At 37.3% G+C, this 26,997-nt stretch overlaps 1 protein-coding gene across 20 annotated transcripts in view; it reads left to right on the top strand.

Annotated features, from left to right (window-relative positions):
- NRXN1 (neurexin 1) overlaps nt 1–26,997 on the top strand; it is a 1,137,515-nt gene that overhangs the window by 533,550 nt on the left and 576,968 nt on the right. For all 20 annotated transcript variants that reach the window (XM_060116684.1, XM_060116683.1, XM_060116682.1 and 17 more), the window contains 3 exons: nt 12,638–12,760; nt 23,929–24,310; nt 25,524–25,714. In XM_060116684.1, the coding sequence (XP_059972667.1) occupies nt 12,638–12,760; nt 23,929–24,310; nt 25,524–25,714 (696 nt within the window). The remainder of the gene's footprint in view (nt 1–12,637; nt 12,761–23,928; nt 24,311–25,523; nt 25,715–26,997) is intronic.

The raw sequence follows: 26,997 nt of genomic DNA, 5'->3' as shown, positions 1-26,997 counted from the left end.
TTTATGAGAATTATAAAGAAGAGTACACATTTAATGACTACATAGATTGTGCAAAATTGTAGTGTGTGGGCTTGATAAGTAGAAGAGTTGGGTCTATTTTAGTGAACAATTAATTGGTTTATTGCTTATATGCAAATATAAAATGCTGAAGTGTTTTAAAAGATTGCTCTTTTGTGCAGGTTAAGAATTCATCTTGAAATCACACTCAATTATTAATTTGTTCAGTAAAGCATTTTCTTATTACTAGTGCAAAAGGGTGTGCTCAAAGTAATACAAAATTCCAGATTGGCATTGGCCAAATTCATCAAATTATCTTTCATTGTTGAAAGTTAGTATTACAACAATGGCCAAGGTAGAAATTGTCAGAAAAACTTATAAAGTTTCAGAAGAAACATTCTGAATTTGATATCCCCTTGGCTTCTGTGAAAAGGAAATTTTCTTTTATACCACAAAATGTCACAAATTTTGAGACCACAGCCTGTTGGTTGGAGGTTTTTATTGTGTTATTAGAGCTGGTTTCTAAACATTTGCCATTTCCTTCATAGCTTAGAGTTTCTTTTTGTTTTTGTTTTTTCTTTGGTAGAGAGGTAGCATTTTAGCATGCTATCATTGATCCAGAAAATCAAAGGTAAAAATATGAATTAGATATTAGACATTCCTAGCCATTGTTAAAAATTTTCTTTTTTACATTTAGTCAATCTCATTGTAAGATGTATGATTAGAATTTCATTAATTTTAAAGAAAACAATTTCTTTTTTGTATTTGGAGCATTTTGTCTTTTTACTGATGTATCTTTAATGATTCAGGTTCATACAGAGTTAATCCTAAAGGATCAGAAAGACTAAAAAGTACCCAAGAACTTCTGTTTAAAATAGCCTCTAATCCATTGGACAGCCTTAATGTTCAATGATGATCTAAGGTGCCATGTCAAATAACTGGTTTTACTAGTGTAGACAAATATAGATTAGAATTTTTTCAAGAATGTTTGCATTCCTAATTTTCCTCAAAAGAAAGCCACTAACAATTTACACTTTGTCAATTGCTTACCTGTCAGAGAATATGAAAACAAATGCTGATTGTGGATTTCAATTCCTCATGTAGTTGCTAGACAGGAATTATGCATCTGCTACCTTCTAAAGAGGATGCATAATTTAAAAGATGCTTTGTCCACTTAACCACAGGTCAGGCATGATTAATATAAGCCTCTAGCTGAGCTTCCATTTAGCTTCCTCTTCTCTACTGACTTGGTTCTGCTTGATTATAGCTTCTACTTTTTCATGTCTTCTGTTTACTCATGGTGTCTCCTACCTCATGGTTATTGTTCACTGCCTCTTCCTGTGCACGTCTTTTGACTTTTTGCTGCTCCTTCAGCTGTTGACTCAATGTATGCTATGTATTCAAACTCCCCTAGAAGTATATATATTCATTACTTATACCTGTCCTGTTGAGCAGAGATTTCAAATCATGTCACCTCACAAGACACTGTCCAGATTTAGCTTTGGGGGCAGATGCCCACTGGTGATCCAGTCAGCTGTCCTCAGAGCAGGACAGTATACTCACCTCCAAGGGGATGTAGGAGCAGCAGGCTTTCTCCACAAACATCTTTTTTCCAGGCTGTCTGATTAAAAATTTTTTGACTTTAACTGTGAAATACCCTTGAGGATTACAATTTCTTCAACACATTACTGGCAAATATATGGTCCGTAAGTCAAGTGGGCAGGGCTCTTAAAATCAGGGGGGAAATGCATGGGACCATCAAAAAACTTGGAGATTGAAATATTCAGTGTGCTCAGAGCTCTTATCCATTTCTTTCACTTGTTACCAATGGGAGCAAAGAGCAAGATGGATACGAAGTGTATTATGAAAGCAGTTTCCCCAAAGGTAAAGTAAGAAATTCTAAGAGTATTTCAGTTACTATTACTTTTATTGTACTTAATATTGGATTGTTTGTTGTCATTTGTTCTTTGAATGCATCTTTCATACAGTTGTGAGAATTCTTCACCATCCCACCTTCCCAGGAGATCAGACTAAATATAGGCTTGAAATATTTTATGCATAGTGCTATTGAAATAAATGTGTAACACATGTATCTTTAAAAATATAGGGTCATGGTGTGCAAATGTTTTGCAACAGGTTCTTTTCCTTCAGCAACATACTGTAAACATTAGGTCCAGTATGTGACTATAACATGCAGTATTTGAAAATCTGATCTATTGCTTATTTCAGATTTTATACTGAAGTGATATAAAGCAGGTCCGGGTCACTGAGCCAGTTGAAGAAAGATAAAATAGGGAGAAAACATTTATGTACAAAAATAAGTTCTATGATGATTCATCAGTGACCTCAGAGAAATCAAATGAAAACTGATTGGAAGCATCTGTGAGCAAGATCTTGAGAAACAAACCAGATTGGAATAACCATAAATGAAGAAATACTTCTAGATGTGTTGGTATAAGTTATCATCATTGACACTAACCCACTAAAGTGAAAGCCTAACTAACATAATCTCACTATAGCAAGACTGACCAGGAACAAGCACACAGATATAACATTACTTCTAGCAGTTGGTTGACCAGCTCCAGGGACCCTCCAAGCACTCTCTCCTGAGATTAACCAAATTAATCTTGTGTAAAATTTAATTGCTGAGAGCCATTGCTATAGTTGGGCAAGCACCGTCTTCATAAACCTCCTGTTTAGTAAGGCAAGTCATTCATTTCAGAAGACTTTGATCCCAAAACAACTTCAAACAAAGGAGTAATCCCAATATTTTTCCAGTTACTAAAATAAATAGTCAAATAGAATCATAGCCCTCAAGTTAGTGACTATAAGTAAGCCTGATAAATAAGCTAATTATGATAAAAAAAATTAAGTTAGCACTATTTGTTATTGCAATAATAAAATCCAAAATAAAGAATTTAGTAAATCATTGTATCAATGCTTTGAAAAAAAAAATTTATATTATCATTCTAATTTTTACATGATGAATGAATGAATTATCATGTATTATTTGTCCATAACCTCCTTTGGGCAATCACTGAGGAAAAAAAAGAAAAAAGATCAAAACAAATGAGATGCTACAGTTCAAAAATTCTAAAGACAAACTATCCCTTATCATATGCCTTAGAATGCATTTTCTTAAAAAAAAAAAGTTGGTTGTAATGTTTACAACAAATACTGAAAGCTAGATTTTCAAACACTGATATGACTTACTTGTGAAATGAAAAGAAGGGGACAAATAAACTTTAACAAAGCCAGAAACTTACTTTTTTTTTTCTAATATGCCTCTTATTTTGGGAGAAGGTTTTTACAAGAATACCCCCCAAAATATTGAAGGACTCGCATTTAATGATATTCAAATGCACTTACAGTAACACACGGGTAAAGCCATTGTTCCTTGAATTTTACAGAACTGTACATTCTTCTTGGTCTTCTCATTAAAATGAATTCTGTAGCTATTACAATGTGTTTGGATGAGAAATCATATATTTAATTTAAAAATCTTTGCATTTGTGACTATAATCCATGGCTTTGTTTATGGAATGTCAAATTGAATATTTGTAAATTTCCAAATGCTCGGTATCTGTATACTTTTTCATTTTTTTCATTCAGATAGCTTGGCATTATGTAGGTATTACATAAGACATGTTTAAGTAAATGTCAATATAAATCAATATAATCCTTTTCATGTTACGCCAACGTTGAGTATATTTTCAGGTTAAAATGCTTTATTAAAATCATATTAAGTATTTAGTATTTAATTTTATACTTGCAAGCTATCCTATTATGTGATAAGCATTTCTTGGAAATGACCTTTTTTCCTTAAAATAAAGTCACAGTCCAAATTTTTCCTTTCATTATAATAGGTTTATTTTATTATGCTTCTTCCCAAACCAGTCATTTGAGCTAGATTAGATTTAAAGAAACCTCTTTTGAAACATTCTTTTAGCAATATATTTATATAATTTGTGTTCATTTTTACTGTGTTGTAAATATAATTATATTCTTAAAAGGTAATTATATTTTTTAAAATGTACATTTTTTACATCAAAATGAATTGCATCAGAGATATTTATCCTGATCTGTCATAAATGGGTACAATCAATATCAAAGCTATATGTAAAGGCTAAATGTTTCTTAGTAGATCATTTGAACCTTGTTTATTCACTTGCCTAGAGCTATGATATGTAGCCAGAAATGAAACAGGAGGTGAGGCAGCTATATATAGTGAATTTTATTTTGTAGATGATGGAAAAGGGTTAGTATGAGTTAGGAAAATGGCAGAGGAGTCTTTGTGGGGTATTTCCAGCAGCTCTCCAAGGTCAGAGCCTTTTGCAGATAAGATCCGTGTTTTCTTATAATTAAATACTCATTAAGCCTTGAATCCTCCAATTCCTAAGCCAACTCTTCTCTTTGCATTTGGAAATTCCTGACTGCAGGCCTTGGGTAATTTTGCTCTCCTAGGCTCTACACATCATTAAATTAATTTTCAATGGAAGTAAACAATGACGCTGTCTAAATAATTAGCCAGATAACTGAGTTACCCAAGTTCTCCAGTTATTTGACTTATCAGATTTCATGCTGCCAAATATGAAAACAGAGGGATGAAACTTTATTATTGACACTTTTTAGTGAAGATAGGCATTAAAAGTTAATGGAGTTACTTTTCATTAAGTCATTATTTGACTTAATTCAATATCAAGAGGTATTTAATCTACCATAAAAAAAAGTCTCACAAAATCTAAACAGATACACCCATTCAATAAATAATTAGTGAATGGCTTTTAGGTTCAAGGCACTGAACGATAGGACATAGGATATTCTCTCTGAGGTTTTAAACCCATTTAGGGGAAGATAACAAAAATGGCAGTATAATACTGATAATAATATTACCGTTACTATGATTGAGGGTGAACCATGTACCAAGCATTGTTTTAAGTAATTAAAATGCCTTAAATTTATATTGTAAAATGTTTCTATTATTAGCTTATTTTACAGATAGGAATACTGAGACACAGAGACCTTATATATTTTACCCAAGGTCACGCAGCTAGTAACTCATGGAACTAGGATAAAAACTTGGATAATCTGTGAATCCAGAACACAGGCACCAGACCAAGATATATACATTCTAGAAAGTTAAAAAAAAAAAAAGGAAAGATTTAAGTAGCAATCCTATCAAAGCAAATACAGTGTAATTAACTAGCATGTGACTTTCATTTCTCCAGTGGTTTTTAAAAGTTTACAAAATGTCTTTCTTCTGTTACTGTTCATTTTTGAAAAACCCTCATCTCTAAGCTTAATGTCTAACTTTATACTATTTGCTCAAAGTACTTTTTAATTAGGGAGGGATACTTCTTTTTTTTTTTTTTTTTTGTCCAGGCCTTGCTGCATGTGGGATCTTAGTTCCCCGACCAGGGATCGAACCTGTGCCCCCTGTAGTGGAAGCTCAGAGTCTTAACCATTGAACCACCAGGGAAGTCCCAGGGAACGATATTTCTAATATTTTTAGTATAAAGAAATTTGTTGGTTCTTAGGACTCTATACATGTCTCTTTGCCTATACAGTAAAGGCAAATAGCTATTTATAAAAACACTCTGAATAGTTCCCAAGGGTGTCTCTGAAGCTAAATTGAGGAGAGCTTAAGGAGAGTTAAAGAGGGAGGAGTTAGGTGGCTGGGCTAGTACCTCAGTTTCATGGCTGTTAGGGTGATTAGTCAGTCCAAGGTCATGACTGGCACCAGGCCTGGCCAGCAAGACAGCTCTGAGACAGACAGCTTCTCTGATACCCCAGAGGCCTTGTCATTAAGGACAGACAGTATGGGGAAGGTGACCCAACCATTTATCTTACATTGATAAATGAAGTCTTGTCTGCACATTCCTGAATATAGAGCTAACTAAAGGAAACTTTAAAAATAAATAAGCACAAAACTTAGACTCTTAATTAGGGGTGACTCAAACAGCGTGCAATTTGTGCAGTCACCCAGGGCTCTGTGCTTTGAAGGGCCTGTGCTTGCATTAATGCTCTGCTACTACTGTCCTGAAATGCTTCATTTTGAACAAGGGTCCCATGTCTTCATTTTGCACTGGGCTCACAAACTCTTTAATTGGTCCTTCCCCTAGTAAGGTTAGTGAATATCAAAGAAGAATCTGGAAGTGCCCTTTACGTGTTTCTAATTTTAATTGGTAATTAACTCTCCTAGCTGATTCATGTGAGAAATAAAAACAAAAGAATTCTGCTTACTCCCAGCCCAGTATCTAAAAATTGAGAAAGATAAAACAGAAACATTTAATGAGGAATTACTCTCCTTAGGTTTTAGTTTGTTTGCTTGTTTTTCAAGCAGAGGTCTGGTTATTTTTTAAAGCAATTATTTTAAAATCAGAAACTAATGGCAAAGTCAAATAGCAGGCTGAAGGTATCATAATTACAACCTGAGGAACACATCCTCCTGTCATTTACGGGCATAAGTGCTCTTGCCAAGAGCCATAACTCAGGCAACCAGCAGTGGTGGCTCTTGCTTCTGTTTCTCCTGGCTTTTCTCTCTTCCTATTATTGTCAAGGCTTGTTTCCAGCTTCCCACCAGGTCCTGCCTCCCACTGGAGGCTGTAGTCCTCAAAGTCAATTGCCAAATAAAACTTCGTAGTACTCAGAAAAGTTGATATAGATAGACACCTAATTTTATATATACACACAAATGTCATGCATTTTAATGAAGGCTGCCATTCTAAATTTGTAGAACAGGAAAGGTGATAACATTTTAGAAGTAGAGGAACTTTGCAATTGGTTTATGCCATTTACAGCCTTCTAAAATTGTTTTTAGTTTTTGTTGTTGTTGTTGTTGTTGTTTTACGGATAAGAAAACTCAGACCAAGAGCAGGAGAAGAATTAGACTAAGTTAGCATAATTAAACTTATGTTGGATTTAATGGTAACAATGAATCTAAAACTCAGGTCTCCTGACTCTTAAGCTCTTCATTATTTTTCCATTACTTATTTCTTTAATATTCAACGTAAAGATTCAGGACAAAAGGGAATTTAAATTGTCTATTTATTTATGTGTATCTTACAGAGACCTGAAAAGTACAAGCTGGCTGCCTGTTTTTAAAAAGTTTTATTGAAACAAAGCCACACACGTTTGTTTACATATAGTCTATGGCTGCTTTTGCACTACAATAGCAATGTTGAGTAATTGCCATGACAACCACATTCTGCAAAGCCAAATATATTTACTGTTGGGTCCATTGCAGAAGTGTTTTGACCCCTATTAGATCTATTAGAATTAGATCTATTAGATCTTTTTTTCAAGAAACCTCCTCGAAAATCTAAGTTGGGGCATTCCCAATGCTTGTGCGATCAGTGTTCGGTACAAAATATTTTTTAAACTAAATTAGTAGGATATGGGTACCACATAACCCAGAATGAATAAGACTAATTAAATGGGATAAACAACAGATATAGTATGGACCATTTGATTTCAAAATTTCATAATTCTAAGACGTATGGTGCTGTAATTTCTAATTCAATTGCTGGGTGCTATAGGCAGTTTAATGATCAAAAAAAATTGAACAGTTATGTGTAAAGATAGAACCAATTTATATGCATAAGGCAATGCCAATCTTTTCTTTTTTTTTAATTTATAGAAGAACTTTGGAAACTTTAGGATCCACTTTCATGTGATGCCCATCTTTAGCCCACATAGCTGTGGTTGAAAAGACACAACCTGTTCTTAATAAAATGGAGATAGATAGATCATTTCTAGAAGGCAAACTAAATGGATTCCTACCTGCCTATTATCTATGCAGTTTGCTGGGTTGTGGCTTTGCAGAAGTACCCATTGGAATCCCCATGTTTAAATGGCTTAATTGAGTAAACAGATTAGCTACTCAAATCACTAGATAGTTATAAAATAGAAATTACTTACATCTGATGTTTAAGGCAACGAAAAGGAAGCTAGAACCAACTAGTTTGTACTATAGTGAGAGATAGGGTACCTGATACAGATGGTTCATTTATGTAGTTAGCATCTTTAAAATATACCAGTAGAGGGAGATAGCTACCTAAAGGGTATGTAATGAGTCTCAGCTTTGTGGCACTCAAGTCTAAAAGTTTTAAAAATAAAAATATAATTGGTTTGGGTTTGATTTTCCCAAGCTACATCCATCTTTCAACTCTAGGGACAGCTGTCATTTTAGTCTGTTAGACATCTTTGATCACATTGCTTCTTAGATTTCTTAGCTTTGTTTTATTCTTCTCTATTGCTCTTTAATGTTTCTTTCCTCACATTCAAAAAAACCAATATAAGTACTTCACAGGACATTTGCACACAAGGCTTTCTTTCCAAAAGGACCCAAAGTCACTATTATATACATCTTGAATACGAAATAAATTTGAAACATTCATGAAATAATAGGAAACAAACAACTATTAAAATAGATTAAAAATACCCTTGCAAACAAATCTGAAATCCATCAATGATGTTATATACATATATATCAACTAACCTCCCATGAAGCTGTCTGTAAAATGGGGGAGTTGGGTTAATTATCACTACATCCCTTGGAAACTATTCTTTTCTTCATTAAATAAATTCATTTATTGACTTATGCCCAAATACTTTCAAATAGAATTTAAAGTGATTAGCAAAAGTAATTTTAAATAATTAGGGAGAAAAGTCAATATGCAGGGGGTATTTTTAAAGGAAAGAAAAGAATCAAGTTGCTGAAATTAAGCACAAATCCTAAATCTTGGTTTCCTGATGGACAGAAATAAGGAAAGGCATTCTGTTCTGTAACTCACTTGACATAAGAGGATATGGCCTATAAAATCTTCGAGAGAGAGCTTATGAACTTGGACTTTGTAATTAAAGGAGTGTTGAAAATGCATGCTAAAGGGCTGATAATGCAGATAGACTAAAAAGGGTAGCTTTGAATAACTCTGGACCTTGATGTGTATAATAAATTATGTTCTAGAAAAACAGTTTTTTTAATCTGTAAGTGAAGAAAATCTGTATTTTTAAATCTGACTTTAAAGAGCAAAGGGTTACTTGGAAATGTTTTTTAAAAGCCCTTGCTGGAGTTTTCTGATAAAGAAACTCATCACTTTCCTAAAGGGAGAAATGAGCCCCCTAGAGGGTTCTGCAGAATCCAGAGGTTCTGGGTGATGCCTTGGGGGACAAGCTAGCCTGCTTCTTTTAACAGCAGAACAACTTCCCCTTTATGTGATTTTTATATTCTTTATGCGTGATTACAGGTAGAAAAAAATAATTCCAACGTTTTAAAATAATAATAAAACCACTGCCCCAGTTTTGTAGATATTCACTCTATAACACTCACATTAATGCTGGGAGTAAGGTGTTAGTACCACTGAGACATGTTTTGATATCCCAAAAGGAAAAAGAAATCTTAAAAGGAATTCAGATCATTAATGCTTTGAACGACTATAATTTTGCCATGGGGACAAATGACTCTGAACTCCAAAATTTCAACAGTTAAGCCATCTTCCTTTACCAAATACATGTGTTTTAAATGCGAGAATGTGAGATCTCAAAGGCATTGCAGACATCCTCTAGACCATCTCCTCACTTTGTAAGTCTGACTTCTTGAGACTATAAGAAGCTGCACGTTTTAGCAAATTGCTGATTGTGGGTGGATCTAGTACCAAACTGATCTATATCATGTCTTTAGTACCAGCCATTTCAGTATCCCTGAGTAGAGGTACAGTGTATTTTTTAGAGATTTCTTTCCACCATGACTTATGCAGAAGGTGTGTAAGATTTCCTAACATTGTGATTGTTCTGTAGAGCAAGCTGGAAGTCATGACAAAGAGCAACTTTCCTAGCCTCTTCATTTAGATGTGAGGAAACTAAGAAGTCATGTTGCTATCTAAAGGTCACATTAGCTGGGAGGCAGTATAATGCAGGGGAAGGTATGCAGGCTTTGAGTAGGTCAGACCTAGGGTGGAACACTTTTCTGTCACATTTTAGCTGTGTGACCTCGGGACAAGTTGTTTTAGATTTCTAGGCCTTTGGTTTCACATATGCAAAATGATAATAATGTAAAGATGAAACAAGTTAATAAATAAAGTGCCTGGTACATAAAAAGCATTTACTAGCCTCTAACTTCTTTCTTAGTAGCAAATTAAGGACTAGCAACCACAATTCTTAATTCCCTGTCCAGTGCACTCTCCACAACACTTCATGTTGCATAGATAACATTGTTTTGAACTGAGAATATTAAGTGCATTAAAAAACAAACAAACAAACCCTGTCTTCCTAAATTAATCTCTTCACATTTTTAATAATGCAAGGAAGGAGCTTGAAGTTGGCCCACAGAGATTTTCATGAACCAAAGGGTTATTTTTAATTGGGTTTTGTGCCTGTTGTTATGGAAATTATTGTTTCATAGATGAAGCATTATGATTTTACTGCAAGATCAAGCCCAGAATGGGGTATAATGATGATATCATCCTTATGCTTCTTTTTCTTGACAAAACACTTTTAAATTAAGAGAATGGGAGTGAAGCTGCTTCAAAAGCACACATTTCTAAGAAAAAAAGATCTGCCCTATAAAAATAGCTTTAAAATGATATATTCTCTTTTCAAAGATCAAAACTCAGAATGGCCCTTGCTGCTGGTAGGATGATAAGATTCTGCAGAGTTACTAAACACTTCTTTCTTCACTGTTGAAACTAGAAAGAGTTCCTTTGATCCTGGAACTTGCTTTCAGCAATTGGTCTGAAAGCATTTTTGCAGTTGTTGAACTAACTGGCTTCCTCTAGATATTTAGTGATCAATCTCTCAAAACGGTTCTGTCTAGACTAGTTTTTATTCATGTATCCAGATGCAATTTAACTTCTCTAAAGAAACAAAAAGAGATGATTACTAATTTTAATGATGGTTCTGTTTAAAGATAGGAGGCAGTTCATCCTGCAAAATTTAGCTTATGTCACTGGCTCATTTTAAGCCTCAGAAACCCCAACCAAGGAAGACAGAACTTGTATCATCAGTAATATCCTAAGAGAGAAATCAGCGGGCTTGCTGGATAGCCCGTGGTATTAAAAGCAAACAGTGATCTCCTGTTGGACCAACTACTGAGGTTTCTTCTAGTACTTGGTTCCCTAAGTTATTTATTTTTCTCTCTTCTTCTCTTTGACCTTTTCGTACATCCTCCTATGGTCCTTGGACATTGGCTGGTTTGGCTGATAGAATTTGGTGGAAGAAATTGTGAACTCCATCCTGATCCTGAGTTAGTTGAAAGTCATATAACTCAACTCAGTGTCATGTTTTTAGTTATTTTAGTATACATATAGAAATGTCAGTACCTAAAAAACAGGGCAAAATCTATCACCAAAAAATGTATCATTAACAACTTTTCATGATTTTTTTAAATGAATCATAATATCAGATTATTGACAGTGCTTATTTTTTAATAAAAAATTTCCAGTTTTTGGGCTTCCCTGGTGGTGCAGTGGTTGAGAGTCCGCCTGCCGATGCAGGGGACACGGGTTCGTGCCCCGGTCCGGGAGGATCCCACATGCTGCGGAGCAGCTGGGCCCATGAGCCATGGCCGCTGGGCCTGCACGTCCGGAGCCTGTGTTCCGCAACGGGAGAGGCCACAACAGTGAGAGGCCTGCGTACTAAAAAAAAAAAAAAAAAATTTCCAGTTCTATTGAAAGCTCTTTTTTCCCTTTGTTTTTATGTGGAAGAGAGACATTTATCTAACTTTGTCATTTCAATAATTTCAAAATACCTCCTGAAATAACCTCTCTGTCCTAAGCCAATTTAAATTCAACTTGCACAGGTTTACATGGGTTCACTTGCGGTTGCTTTTCCAGTAGGTTACACTTCTTGTCCTCTTTCCTTTGGTCCTTAGCTGGGCATCACTTCCCTGTACTGCTACTTAATCTCATTTGTCTTTTCTTCCCTCCCACTCAACACTCGGCCCTTTATTGGCAGTGTTTTTTTCACTTTCTTCACCTCCTAAGAGTCCATTCTTTTACCTGTACCCACTGTCTGTGCCTCCACCAGACTTAGTTCTCAGACACAACATTCCATACATTTAAGAAGCTGTTGAACATTGGAGGTACATGATGTAAGAGCAAAGAGCAGCCATCACACAGTCTCGTACCCAGAGCTGCCTCCTTGCCAGTCTAATCAGCCAGGTGCCATTCACTGAAAATGGTTAACTAATGACCTGTGGTCACATCTGTCCCCAAGGTCAGAGGTTTCATGACTGCTAGCTACTTTGTTAGCAAGAAAGTGATAGGGCAAAATCAGAGAATTCCTGAGGGAGGGAAAAGTGCAGATTTAGGAGGCTTCCCAATGCTGTATTGACTGTGCCTATTTATAACAACAGGTGAATTCATTTGTCTTTGATCAATGTGTAATGTTAAAGATCTTAAAGTGTTACAGCTGAATGTCTGTTAACGTAATTTTCCTTGCTTGCTATGACTCTAATGGGCTTGAGAATTGATCCAGCCAGTCTCTCCTCTCTCTGTCTCCTTTTTCTCTCCTCTTTCTCTCTTCTCTCTCCTCCCTCTCCCTCACTTCCCCCCTTCCTCTGTCTCTTTCTCTCACTCTCTGTGAGGTTCGTTTGCTTGACTGATTCTGAGTGTCCATAATGACTGTTTGGCATATTCTACAGGCAAAGGTCCCGAGACCCTTTTTGCCGGCTATAACCTCAATGATAACGAATGGCACACAGTGCGTGTGGTTCGTCGAGGAAAAAGTTTAAAGTTAACGGTGGATGATCAACAGGCCATGACAGGTAAAGCCCCAACACCTTTGCCTTGTTGAAGCTTTAGACTTTCCTGTTTCTTGCAGTTGACTTTGAAAACCAAGTGAACAACTTGAAGCTGATACACACAGTTCATTCCTTATTCCAGTTCTTCCAGCAACAAGTAAATTTAATAAGCAGCATGTTAAGTGTTTTTTCTCTCAAATGAGCAACAATTTTTGCCATGTTCTTTTCCATTTAATAATGCAAAAAGAAGTTATATTTTAATTTTATGGCTTGATAAGTATCTTAGGGCTTTACAAAATATTGAAGTTATTGTTTGGATGCCAAGTTCTGTTCACTTTCTTTGTTTCTTATATATTTAGGCAATGAACAGCAGCAAGTTATACTTTTTAGCTTCTGGGTATATTGATAGATATGCTGGCATTCTGTGAGGTGAACTGCTTTTTATTTTAAGCTATATTAGATCATTTTTGGCCATTTAGCTCCGTTGGTTAAATTCTAATGTTAAGAATGTCAAGTTCAATCCCTGATTTGTAGATTCCTGACTGAGGTGAGCCACATAAAGGTGCATCCCGGAGACATAGGCAAACCGAATGAAAGAGGAATCGGTGCACCTTTATTCTCTCTGCTGAAAATAACTTCAAGCACATGACCCGCTAGGATATTAGCTCCTTTTTCTTTTTTAGAGAATATCTCCCTGTTAATTATTTTAGTACAAGGCACAAGACAGTCCTTGTGCAGCAGAGAAGTGTCTGTTCTACATTCAGTCTCAAGGGGGTTTCCATACTCAGAGGTCAGGTGATTGTATCAATGTAGAAATATCATGTATGGAATTTTAACTTTTAAGAGAATCATTCCTGAGTTCAAATGAAGCAAATTACCAACTCATAGATCTCTTACCAGCTTGTGTTTCATTAGCCCTTTATGACTTTCCAAAACTTTTTTCTACACGTGGGGGCAACTTTGTTTCAGAACTATCTGAAGAGCTTTCAAAGGATCAATTCCTGACCAGACACCACAGAAAGTGTGGGAGGAGCTCATCATTATTATTATTTTTTCTTAAAATCACTCAGAAGAACTCTAATGCAGCTTGTCCATGGATTGGCATTTAAAAACCACTGCTATGTTATGTCATTTTATTCTCCCAGGAAGGAAATCAACCAGGGAGCCATTAGCGTAAGTCTTCATTCAACATTGCCAAACACGAGAAGTCTCTAAAGAAACTGTGTGAACTTAGGGAAGGAAGGCCAAATTTTTGTAGGGCTTTGGCAGGAGTGTTAGCTGAAGTTCAGCTAGTTTTGGTTAAAGGCAGTTCTTGGAAGAAGAATGAATTGTTTCTGTAGATTAGCATCCACTCTTTGGACAATCTCGGTTTTATCAAAAGGGGTAGAAATTAACAGGGTCTAAGGTCATGTGCAAGAGGTTGGGAAGAAATAACTGCCAGGGACAAGGACATGTGAGAATCACAGTAGAACATTCTTCAGTCCCTTAAGTTTGTCTCAAATCTCACACAGCCCTATGAAGTAGATAGGGTATATACATTCTCACTTCATAGATGAGGAAGCTGAGGTTCAAAGAGGTTAAGTGACTTATGTTCTTTGAAATGCCATTGTTACCAGAACTGAGGGAGCACCTAGGTTTATTTTTTAATTTTATTTGTTAACTTTTAAAAATTTGCTTTTTGACTCATGGGTCACTTATTTATATTTATTAATATCCTAATATATGTATGACTCTATGATGAATACTTTCCCGGACATAACATGATTTTATGAGGATAATATATACACACATATCAAAATCACATGATGACCGATCATGTAGGGTAGCATGTAATGTACTAAACAGTTGAGTAAACAATTCATGTTCTTGGGGTTCAGAAGAGCTTAAAGGTTTCAGGAATAGCTTAAAGCAATAGATAATATCTGAACTAGGCTGTAAAGAAAGGATAATGCAGAAGAAAAAGTATCTGGGAGAGCATTCCACACAGGGAAGTATGGCTTAGATGGGGCTAGACAGACTTATGTTCAGGGAACAGAGAAGGTTTGTTTTGTTTCATGTAACCATAGGACGGTTGACATGGCTAGAATGGCCTTTAGGGGCCAATAGGTCAGTGCTCCGAATGAAGGAATTCATATTTCATGGGTTTTCAGGCAGTTGGAAGTTGCTGCATTTAAGCTGGAAAGTAAGCTAAGAGAATATTTTTTGAGCAAAATGAATCCTGTGCAATGTACTAACTACTTCAGGATGTAAAGTAGTAAAGTCCTGTACTACAGTGAATGAAGAAGGTATAGAAACAAAAGACTGGTGCAACACATTTTTTTTAAAGTTTTGTTTAGAAATAATTTCAAATTTACAAAAAAATTCAAAAGTAAAAAAGTACAAAGAACACTGATATACTTTTACTATGGTGAGCGTGTTGTCCTATTTGCTTTGACATTTTCACTATCTCATTTTTTTCTTAACCAACTGAGGATAAGTTATATACTTAATAGCCCTTCATTCTAAATACTTCAGTGTGCATTTTCTAAAAATAGGGATATCCCTTTACAGAACAAAGAGTCACCAACTTCAGTAAATTTGGCATTGATACAATATTTTTTTAACATCTTTATTGGAATATAATTGCTTTACAATGGTGTGTTAGTTTCTGCTTTATAGTTTTATCTGTTCTCTCATCCATATTCCCCATTTGTCAGTTGACTCAATGTTGTCTTTTGTAGCATTTTTGCTTCCATCAGAGCATTCAGTCTAGGGCCAGACATTGCATTTTGTTTTCACATCTCTTTAACCTCCTTTAATGGAAAACATTACTTTAGACTTTCTTTGTCTTTGATGACACTGACACATTAAAAAGATATATAGTCCTCCGACCTTTTATCAATGTAAAGTCGCTTTTTGGGCTTATCTGATGTTTTGCCATGATTATATTCATGTTTTGCATTCTTGGATGCAATACATTGTTGATGGTGTGGTCTTCTTACTGTATCCCATGTGGAGGGAAATGATGTCCATGTCCTTGACTCATGATTTTAATGCTTGGTCAACATGTTGCCCAGTTTCTCCACTGAACAGTATGTTTTTCTCCCTTACAACTAATAAACTGTGGAGAGACATGTTAAGACAATGAAAATATCTGTACTTCATCAAAAATTTGCCCTAGATGTATCACCCACTGAAGATTTTGCCTGATTCAGTCTTTAACACAGTAGATACAAGTGATTATTTTCAAACTCCATCTCTCTTTCCACATTTAGAGTCAGCACTTAATATTCTACTATATACAAGAGCTATCCCTTCATTCTTTCTTTTTCTTTCTTTCCCTTCTTTTCTTTTTCTTTTCCTCCTTCTCTCACCATCTTCCTCTTTCCTTGCTTCCTTTCTTCCTTCCTTCCTCCCTTCCTTCCTTCCTTATTGGTATAGACCCACAAGTTAATGTATTTTCAAGTAGTTTATAATTACTTCACTTAATTATTTTGGTGCTTAAAATGTCCCTGTTTGGGCCACTGTGAATCCCATGAAGTTGGCCTCTGTGATCTTGTGACATGCCTCCACTCCAACATTTTTTTTAGCACTTCCTCACTTTCTGGCATAGCAGTATATTTCAGGCACAACTTTTACCTGCCATGCCTCAGCCTTGGAGTCAGACATTTACATTCCATTTAGTGGAGAATTATATTACAGACCAAGATCTAAGTGGTTGCTATCGATATGCTCAGTGCTGCTTCGTGACCTTTTCAGGAGACTAAGATAGGAAATATACTCAAGCATATATACATATACCTGCATATATATATATATATATATATATATATATATATATATATGTCTTAACAGGTTTCTCCACATAAATATGTACATACATACATATCAATTACACATTCACATAAAATGAATATACACGTATTTTAGAAAACATGAGTTCACACTAGCACCTTCATATCTACAGCATCGTTTCTTGACTCCCTCATTCTATGTTTTCATATCCCTTCTTCCAAGGTGGAATCTTGGCTCCCAGTGATGTCACTTTCTCATTTGCTCAATCCAGTCATACATCTACAATAGTTTCAGAATTGCTTTAAATTGCCCACACTACCACAAGTACTACGGACTGAAAACAATTCATGATTAGTTTGTGATTCTTCTCAGTCCTTACTGCCTAAGATTTAATGTGTCTGGTCAAATGCTAAGTTGATAAATAACTTTGATTAGTTCCTTTCTTTGTTTTTTCCTTTCCTTTTCCTTCCTTCCTTTGCCTTTACTGTAGTTATAGTAGTCATTTGAAATACAATTTGTTTTATTTATTTCAGCTTCGTTTTTTCCCTCCCATTCTTAAGTATTTAATTATAGTCGTGTGTAGAACATTAGCATGCTTTTAAAATCAGGGCAACACATTGTGAATTAAGAAGTGATGTGTAGAGTATGAAAATGATCATTGTAACAGAAAATTCCAGAAATGTTCCCTAAATGAATTGCCATCTAATTTTCATTAAAATTTAAGATACATCTTTTCAATCTCATAGATTCCTACCAAACTTCTAAATGAATAGTTATATTCTATATTAGTCAGTTGCTTTCTTCAACTTCCAGTGAATACATCATTCCTTTGTTACTTAAATGGTTGTGCATTTATCTCTCACCAGCAATCATAATGTTAGGAAGCAGAGTTAACAGATACTTATATGGATGTAGTTGGCTTATCGATATAGGAACAAATAAGTGATGGATTCAAAGGAGAACTCAGAATTGACTCTGTTGGGGGATCATTCCTAAGTTAATGTCACATGTTTCCACTCTTCTCCTCCTGGGCATGCACTGTTTCTTCACGGTGAAGTCACCCATGTCTCCTTGGCTTGTTAATACTGGGAAACTCTGGCACCTAAGACTTCATTAGGAATCCATAGGCCATTGGTAAGGTTTCAATTATGATCTGAAAGAAAAGGAATTCCCTTTCAAAATTGCCAAATTTGGATGACAAACACATTTGTTTAACAGATTTTTTTTTTCCAGGAGGTATTATTAAAATTATGAGCCTTAGGGCTTCCATGGTGGTGCAGTGGTTGGGAGTCCGCCTGCCGATGCGGGGGGCGCGGGTTCGTGCCCCGGTCCGGGAAGATCCCACATGCCACAGAGCGGCTGGGCCTGTGGGCCGTGGCCGCTGGGCCTGCGCGTCCGGGGCCTGTGCTCCACAGCGGGAGAGGCCACGGCAGTGAGAGGCCTGTGTACCATAAAAAAAAAAAAAAAAATTATGAGTCTTAGTCCACCAACTCAGGGGTGCAAGAGATGGCACATTTATTAACTGACCTTATATCAATTTAAATCAGACCTTAGGCCTTTCTTCTGGGGTTACAGGATATTTAATCAGTCATGTGCCATCACCCCCACTCCCACCCACACCCTGGATCATGCAGAAGCTCCTGTTAGCTTCTGTCTTCACTGGTTCTCACCAAAAAAGACAGTTCTCCAAGTTTGTCCTTTAAGCGATAAGAAGCCTGTTGCTCCTGTCCTAGGTGAGGCAAAGGGTCTTTGCTGACTCCTGTCGCTGAAGAGCTGTGGTTCAGTCCACCAAGGTTTACCTCATCAGTTCTCTCTGAAACCCTGAACCTGACCAGAGAGCAGGATGCTGGCACTCAGTACTGCTAAATCGCACCGACGGTCATCTCTCTCTCCTAGTCAGTGGTAATTGCCTCATCTAGTTCAGCCCTCGAATGCATTCTGCTCATTTCTTTTTCCTTTCTTTTTTTTTTTTTTTCTTCCAGTACGTGGGCCTCTCGCCGTTGTGGCCTCTCCCGTTGTGGAGCACAGGCTCCGGACGCGCAGGCTCAGCGGCCGTGGCTCACGGGCCCAACCGCTCCGCGGCATGTGGGATCTTCCCAGACCAGGGCACGAACCTGTGTCCCCTGCATCTGCAGGCGGACTGTCAACCACTGCGCCACCAGGGAAGCCCTCTTTTTCCTTTCTTGAACACCTTGCAAACTAGGCCTTCAGAAAAGATTAGAAAAGGTGTTGTTTTCCAGAAAGTTGTCTTCCACTTTCTGCCAAGTAAAAGCCTTTGAGGCAAAGTGCTACAAGGAACTTGGCTAGTTTCTTAGAACTGAAGGGAGAACAAAATATAAACCAGCATTTCAGTAAATTAGCCTGCCATTTACTCTGTCTCAAAACTGCCAAGGCCTTAGAGCAGAAATTACATTCTATCCTCTCTCTGTCGTGTAGGAGTTGAAAGTTTTTTCAGTTGTGGAAACCAACTTGCTCTTTCTCAGAGTTCAAAGATGAATGGGCATATAAACTGAGTAAACATTGATGATTCACACAAATTATGCATATTCTCCCTCCAGTACTCCACCCCACCTCTTCTGTTCCCCCAGCTCCCAGCATCTTGCTTCTCAGAACTAAAGACAATGTTTTGTCTTTTGTTTTTCACAGTAATTGGCATCAGGGTGATTCATATTTGGGAAATTATGTGTTGCCAAAGATCTTATGAAAGTCAATAATTCATAAGAATAAAAAGTCTGCCTTGACTTATATAGCATAAAAAAGTTTTCCAAATATGCAATGGAACCTTGCCATTGAGGCTTCAGTTTGGAATGAGATTTTTTCAAACACTCTCGTGGCCACATGAAGCCAGCCATGAATCAGGAAAGCCATACACATTTCTTATTAAATTTTACAGCAAATTCAGAAATCACTGAACAATAAAAAATTTTAAAGGAAAGCACTGGAAACTCTTCATGCAAAGGCCTACATTTGACCACATCTTTAAATCAGAGTTATATATACTGTTAAGTCAAGTATTTGTTGAATACAGGACAGTACATACTCAGGTCATTCCCGGGAATGTCTGAACCTCACCAAGGCTCATGATGGTAAGCAGTTGCCAGCAAAGAAGCCCAAGAAGGGAGAGATTCCCCAGAACTCAGATGAGAAAATGTTCTACACACTGTATGGGATCCCTAAGTAGGGAGTCCTTGGGTTTCAACATATCACCTAGTCTGTCTAAAATATCTGGAATTGTGTGTTCTGTATGTGTGTGTATGTTAGTATGTGTGTCCTTTGTTGAACACTATTCACTGTATATCCAGTTACCCAAGCCTGGAAGCTGGGGCCAGCATTATTTCCCCCTTCTCCATCATTCTGTACATTATTGATAAATCCTGCAATTATATTGGTGAGACTATCTTATTTTGTCCATTTTTTCCATTTCTTCTATAAACACTCTACTTCGTATTGTCTACAATCTATTATATCCACAACAAAGAGATCAAATACACACACACACACACTCACACACACACACACACACACAGACTCATGTCTTATGTCTGCCTAAAAGCCTTCAATAGCTCCTAATAGAATCAGGAGGCACTGTGACATCTGACTCCTGACTTTTCTTCCCATCTCATCTGAGCACTAACCTCACTTACTCATGACTCTCCAGCCACACTCTCTGGGTTTTTCTTACCTGAGAGCCTCTGTTCATCTGTCTCTCCTTCCTGGAATCCACCTCCGCCTTCCTTTTCTCCAGTTCTTAGCATGGCTTTCTCCTTTTAGTTCTTCAAATTTAACTTAAATATCCACTCAGGTACTTGCCCGCCTTCTATATTTACCGACCCAGCATGCTGTTCATCAAATTCATGGCATTTTCTGAGTTTTATCATCATATAGTTCATTATTTTCTTACCTGGTTTCGTCTGCCTTACCCCAATAGACCATGAATTTTGTGAAAACAGGAGCTAAGTCTGCTTCTGTCAACATTATTTCTTAATTGCCTAATACAGCACCTGCCTTATACGTATACTACACACTCAGTAACTTTCAATACCTTTCAGTGAATTAACAAGTGGATCTAAGGCTGGGGAGGGGTGGTCATTTTCTTCTGCAGCAGAAATTTAACCCAACTCAGAGCAAGGCTCAGCATAAAATCTTGCTATCTGTTTTGGTAGAAAGATTTTGATTTAGAAATTGAGATTTCTGTGCAAACACACCACCCAGGTGGTTGTTTCTTATTGGAGATTATCATCAATCTGGATGCCCCAGACACTGATCAGAGGCATTCTGTTAATTTCAAATTCTCCTTTTCCAGTAAATCTCTAGGAAAGATGCTGCATTTTTTTTTAACGAGTGGAGCCTTAAAAATATTTCTCCTACATCGTCCTTTATTTTTTCGTAGTCGATATATGTATACAATAGTAGAGGTGGCTACATTGCCAACTGAGGATTAAACATGGGGATAAATTCTGAGGAAAAAAGGATTTTTAAAAGGCAGCAGTAAATGTTTTATTAGGCAGTGGACAATGGCTTTTAGGTGCTAATTCTCCTTCATGAGCAAACATATATGCCATTACTGTCAATGCAATTTATATATGCTTATTAAGGAAAGAATAGGCTCTTGAACATGGGCCATAATGATTTTTCTTGTAACTGGGCCATGGTTGCTCCAGTGCTTTTTTACTACTTTTTTTTAATGTATGCTCTGAACACATATTCTATTCCTTTGAGAAAAGAAAACAGACAATACGTGTTATTTTTTATCACTGAACTTCTTTCTCAGTTCTGCTGAACAAAATGTGCTTCCCTATTTCAGAGCTGCCAAGAACTGGACAATTTGGAGTAATATTTTATTTCAAGTATTAGACATATTTTTTCTGGATATTCTCTTACTGTCAGTTGGTTCATTAATGTAGCTTTTAAGAAGAAAACATGACAGTTTCAGGGTCAGGGTGGGTTTACCAAGTTAAGACTCAAATTTTAATATAATGAAAAAGGTAAAATAACACAAGGAGATAGAAAAGCCCAAGTAATTCTTTTCAGCTTTGCATATTCTTCATTCTATTTAGCTTGTTAATTCAATGTTACTGGTGTCTCTAGTGATTTATATTTGAAAATTATTAAAGGCTAATTTTATTTGCTACCCAAGAGGTAGTTCCACACAGACTAGTATTGAGGTCACTGAACAAAAGAACTGAAGAAGGGGAGAAAAGTGATGTCATATGAGAAACCAGAATTGCTAAGGATTTAATAGTATTTTTGCTTGGGATAGACAAGAAGGAGGTACAGTGGGGAGGAGGGAGGAGAGACAACTGTTTACAGTGCTATTTTTTGTATTAAAAAAAACACATTTGCAGAGAAGGAATCAGAACAAACTAATAACTGAAAAGAGAACATGCCAAGGGATGACAGGACTGCGTTGTCAGGATCAAGGACTAGTAAAGAGTATGGAAATTAAGGAGCATTAAGTACAGCTCAGGGGAGAGTTTTTTATACCAATGAGTTTGTTAACATCAAAATCAATTAAATATGCGGGCAATTTTTCTTGTGCAACAAAAAGTATGCCTTTTAGGGCTTCCCTGGTGGCGCAGTGGTTGGGAGTCCGTCTGCCGATGCAGGGGACACGGGTTCGTGCTCCGGTCCGGGGGGGCCCCGCGTGCCGCGGAGCGGCTGGGCCCGTGAGCCATGGCCACTGAGCCTGCGTGTCCGGAGCCTGTGCTCCGCAATGGGAGAGGCCACAACGGTGAGAGGCCTGCGTACTGGGAAAAAAAAAAAAAAAAAAAGTATGCCTTTTATGATTTAATTACAGGTGTTTCTTTTAAAATGCCACCTAGTACTTTATTGTTTTTTCTAAAGAGATGGAAACCTGTCAGACTGGTTGAAGCAGGCCCACAAAGGGCCTCAATCTTTTTTTTTTTCTTTTTGCGGTATGCGGGCCTCTCACTGTCGTGGCCTCTCCCGTTGCGGAGCACAGGCTCCGGACGCGCAGGCCCAGCGGCCATGGCTCACGGGCCCAGCCGCTCCGCGGCATATGGGATCCTCCCAGATCGGGGCACGAACCCGTATCCCCTGCATCGGCAGGCGGACTCTCAACCACTGCACCACCAGGGAGGCCCGGGCCTCAATCTTTATTACACCTGGGAAGAAGGTTCAGTGCATCTTCCCAGGGCTGAGACTGGGATTGGCTCTAATTCATATTTTCATTAATATCAGGGATGATGGGATAGGGTAAGCTCGATAAAATTTCCAATTACGCCAAACTGAGTAGTGAAGCTAACACCTGGAAGAACTTGACTGCAATTTAAATGACCTTTTTGAGTTTCTGAAGAAAGTGAATGACAGTTTAATTAGACAAGAACAAGATGCCGGGAGCGAATCACTAACAATGATAAGAGTACTTTACCGCTGTGCTTTAGAAAGCAAGTTCACATCTTTGTTAATTTTGACTTCAACCTTGCAGGTAGGTACAATGATCACTCTAGAGGTAAAGACGGGACTAAGTAGGCTTTTAATGGGGTTGGCAGAGTAATATGGCAGGATGAACAGGAATGGGGTTGAGTTGAAGAGTGAATCACTAAATAAATTGGCAACCAAGCTTCACACTAGGGTGTTTAATAGAAGATTATACTTTGTGGTAATGTGGAATAATTTTACTGGTATTCTTAAAATTGGGCATGCCTTGAACTGGTATGTTGTGCTCAATTTAGGTATCCAAAACCTAAGTGCAAGGAAAATGGCAGAGGGCCAGAAGAGATCAAGAGGAATTCTTCGTGATTGGGAGACTAGGTCTAGGAAAGACAGAATTATTCAGTATAGAAAAGGGAAGGTGAAAAGTACATATTTAACTTCAAACACATTTTCATGGTTCGTAATTGGAAGAATAGTCAGCAGCTCTTCATTATTTCTATTAATATAGGAAAATATACAGTTACTTTTTGTTTTTCTTGAAGAACATTCTTTATAAAGACAAACGTCACATCACCATGGAGCTGGGATGTATCACTTTCTACTGGGATGATTTAGGATAGTCATGGCCCCTCATCCTCCTCCATTCCCTCCCTCCCTCCCTTCCTCCCTTCCTTCCTTTTCCTTTCTCTCTCTTCTTCCTCTTACCCTTTCTCCCTTCCTTTCTTCATTTTTTCCTTCCTTTATTATTTCTTCTAGTTTTAAAAAATTCTGCAACTTTAGTTAATGAGGATCATTTTTATTAAGACTAAAATTTGGACAGAGATTAAAACTTGACCTAAAAAAGTTTTATTAAGTAATTCAGCCTCACCATGTAAGGTCATTTCTCGTTTTTACTATACATAACTGAATATCAAGGAGGTCTGTAGATCCTTGCATTTTAAAATGTGATATTGCTATGGAAGTCTAAAGTTGAAAGTTCCCTTCAGATGCAGAAAATAATAATATACCATCTTCTCTTTTAGGTCAAATGGCAGGGGATCATACGAGGCTGGAGTTTCATAACATAGAGACTGGCATCATCACGGAACGCCGGTATCTGTCTTCTGTTCCCTCCAACTTCATTGGACACCTGCAGAGCCTGACATTTAATGGAATGGCATACATTGACTTGTGTAAAAATGGCGACATAGATTATTGTGAGCTCAATGCCAGGTTTGGCTTCAGGAACATCATAGCAGACCCTGTCACCTTCAAGACGAAATCGAGCTATGTTGCCTTAGCTACGTTGCAAGCCTACACTTCTATGCATCTTTTTTTCCAGTTCAAGACAACATCCCTAGATGGACTAATTCTGTATAACAGTGGGGATGGAAACGACTTTATTGTGGTTGAATTAGTTAAAGGGTAAGTACAGGTCCGTTCAATGACAAACAGAGCTTTATGAAAATGAACCTCAAGTTCCACAATTATACATTAAACAGAAAGTGGTGGGCAGGGAGGGTGGTTTGCAAATATTGCATTTGTTTAAACCACTTTTTAGGTATCTTATAAAGTTAATAGGGATTCAGTACAGTTTTTTATGTCTACATTTCCATACATAAGGTACAAATAGCGTCGAGTTCCTAATTTATTGTAGGCATTCCATAAGTCTTACTCTTCAAATGTGGATTTCTTTACTACGCACATGGTAATTCCACAAAAGAATTTCTACACTTGTCGGCTAAGTTAAATAGCTAATTCATGCAAGCAGATTACTTCAACTCCACAAAATCCCATTTAACTGAAGTTTAATTCTATGTCAGAGTTTCTTGAAGAATTCAGAAAGATTTTTATGACATTTCCTTGAAACTGTGATGAACATTTGATATCTTTTAATTGATTTAGATATTCATTCAGTTGGTGAATATCATTGCCCATTTACAACTGGCTAGATAATATGCCACATACTAGTTTACATATATATATATATATATATATATATATATATATATGTATATTCCTTGCCACTCCTGTGCATACTTCAGATTCCACCAACCCCAAGGCACACAGATGCACACAACCCGAGGGGATACAGGTGAACACAATAACTTTAGCAGAAAAGCACCAGGAAGTTTCCTAATATGATCTTGGGCAAAGGTTCAGGAGATTATTTAGCAAAATTAGGAAAACCTATGAGTCCGGGAGTGGCTACCTGAGCTGGTCTTGAAGGATGAGTGCACATTTCCCATAGAGAAATAGGCATTCAAGATGGCGGGAAACAAGTGCAGGAAGCTGAGAATTGCCAGTTCTGTGTGGTTGGCAAAGGATGGACAGAGTGGTGGAAGTAGGGAATGAGTAGTGACAAATATTTATCTTCCACAGCGATGAAGTGGAATGTGGACCACAATTTTAAAAATATTTTCACTATTTCCTGTATTGAAGACAATGAATAATCCTCCTTGCTGAAACAGTAGTGTTTCTTACCCTCTTATTAGTTGAGCTTCTACACAACTCACTCTCATGACTTCTAGCAAGGATGCAACCACCTGAAAAAGAGATCTCTGTTGGTAATAAGTAGTTTGACTCCATCAGAAATTCAAAAAGTGATGGCACTTTTCCACCTTCCCTTTTTTCCCAGGTACTTACATTACGTGTTTGATTTGGGAAATGGTGCTAACCTCATCAAAGGGAGCTCAAACAAACCTCTCAATGACAATCAGTGGCACAACGTGATGATATCAAGGGACACCAGCAACCTCCACACTGTAAAGATTGACACGAAAATCACAACGCAAATCACAGCGGGAGCCAGGAACTTGGACCTTAAAAGTAAGTGCACAGAGTCAGAGCAGCAGGCAGGAACCCACATGGTTTGTGCTCCTGTGGCACATCTTTTGCTTTGGGTGGCGGGTGTGTGTACCTTCTGCAAAGACTGACCAGAATTTCATCTCCAACATGTAATTAATAATACAACACACAAGCCTCTGCTCCCCGTTTAATGTGGCAGAAACACATATTTTTAATAGCAGCTCAGAAAATGCAACACCTAAGAATGCATGCATGAGTAAAATGTAAGAAGTGAGAAGAATGTATCTTAGTCTTGATATTATAAAGAAAAGTAGGCGTTTGCAAGTTTCTTTAGTCCCAACAGCTTTTAGTTGATTTGGAGTGAAGGTAACCAGATACCTACTGAGTTTCCTCTAGAGCTTATTAGTTTTCTCTTCTTGGTGAGGTTTCCTAGATACTTAGAGAGCCTCTCACCAACAGGGGTCTGAGGCTGGCTTATACCCTGTGTCTCCAATGGTGAATCCCTCCCAACACCCACAAACACCAATGGGAATGTTCTTTCAGTAGCTGCTAAGGAAGTCTTAACAGACTTTTTCCTTCCTTATTTTTTTTATTTAACATCTTTTTGGGAGTATAATTGCTTTACATTTCCTTCCTTATTGATACTTGATTTCTCAAGTGAGCAAGACAAAATACTTAGAAAACATGTCAATAATGGAAAATAACAGAAGTTTCTATTTGAATGGGTCTTTGTGACTCGCTAAGAGCATGTCCATATATCCATCTCATTTAACACAACAACAAGCATTGGACAAGATGTTATTAGCGCTTCATTATGAATATAGGAAATCTGAGCTTTGAATGGCTTGCCCAGGGTTAAAACAACTACTTCAGCAGAGCAAAACATAACCCCAGTTCTGACACATGGCCCCTCCATTGCTCCTTCTGCGCTGATTGGGTGCATTCCAAAGCCCTGCAGGAATCATCATGGTCATCATTTTTGCTTGGCAAGAGCTGTTCATTTGTACTGATGGGCTCTTTCCCTTTGATTTAAAAGATAAATGCATAGGGGAGTTAGGGAACTGGAAAGAGAAAACCCAACAGAATTCTTTCTAGAGGAAAAAAAAAAGCTGTGAGTAAGGTGAAAGAAGACAGAAAAGGGTTTCACTTTCTGTAATTGCAGAATATATTTACAATCCCAGTACTATATTTGTCTAACACATAAAATGTGTGGTGATGGCTGTCTCCCTTCTCAGAGTGGGCCTCTTGTTAACTTCAAAGAGAGCCTGTTTGTACCTACAAATCTAATAGCTTAGCTCACAAAG

The sequence above is a fragment of the Mesoplodon densirostris genome, chromosome 14, assembly GCF_025265405.1.
Source record: "Mesoplodon densirostris isolate mMesDen1 chromosome 14, mMesDen1 primary haplotype, whole genome shotgun sequence".
In the NCBI taxonomy this organism is placed as follows: domain Eukaryota; kingdom Metazoa; phylum Chordata; class Mammalia; order Artiodactyla; family Ziphiidae; genus Mesoplodon; species Mesoplodon densirostris.
The sequence above is the reverse complement of the archived record's forward strand: the minus strand, read 5'-3'. Positions and strand labels throughout refer to the sequence as shown.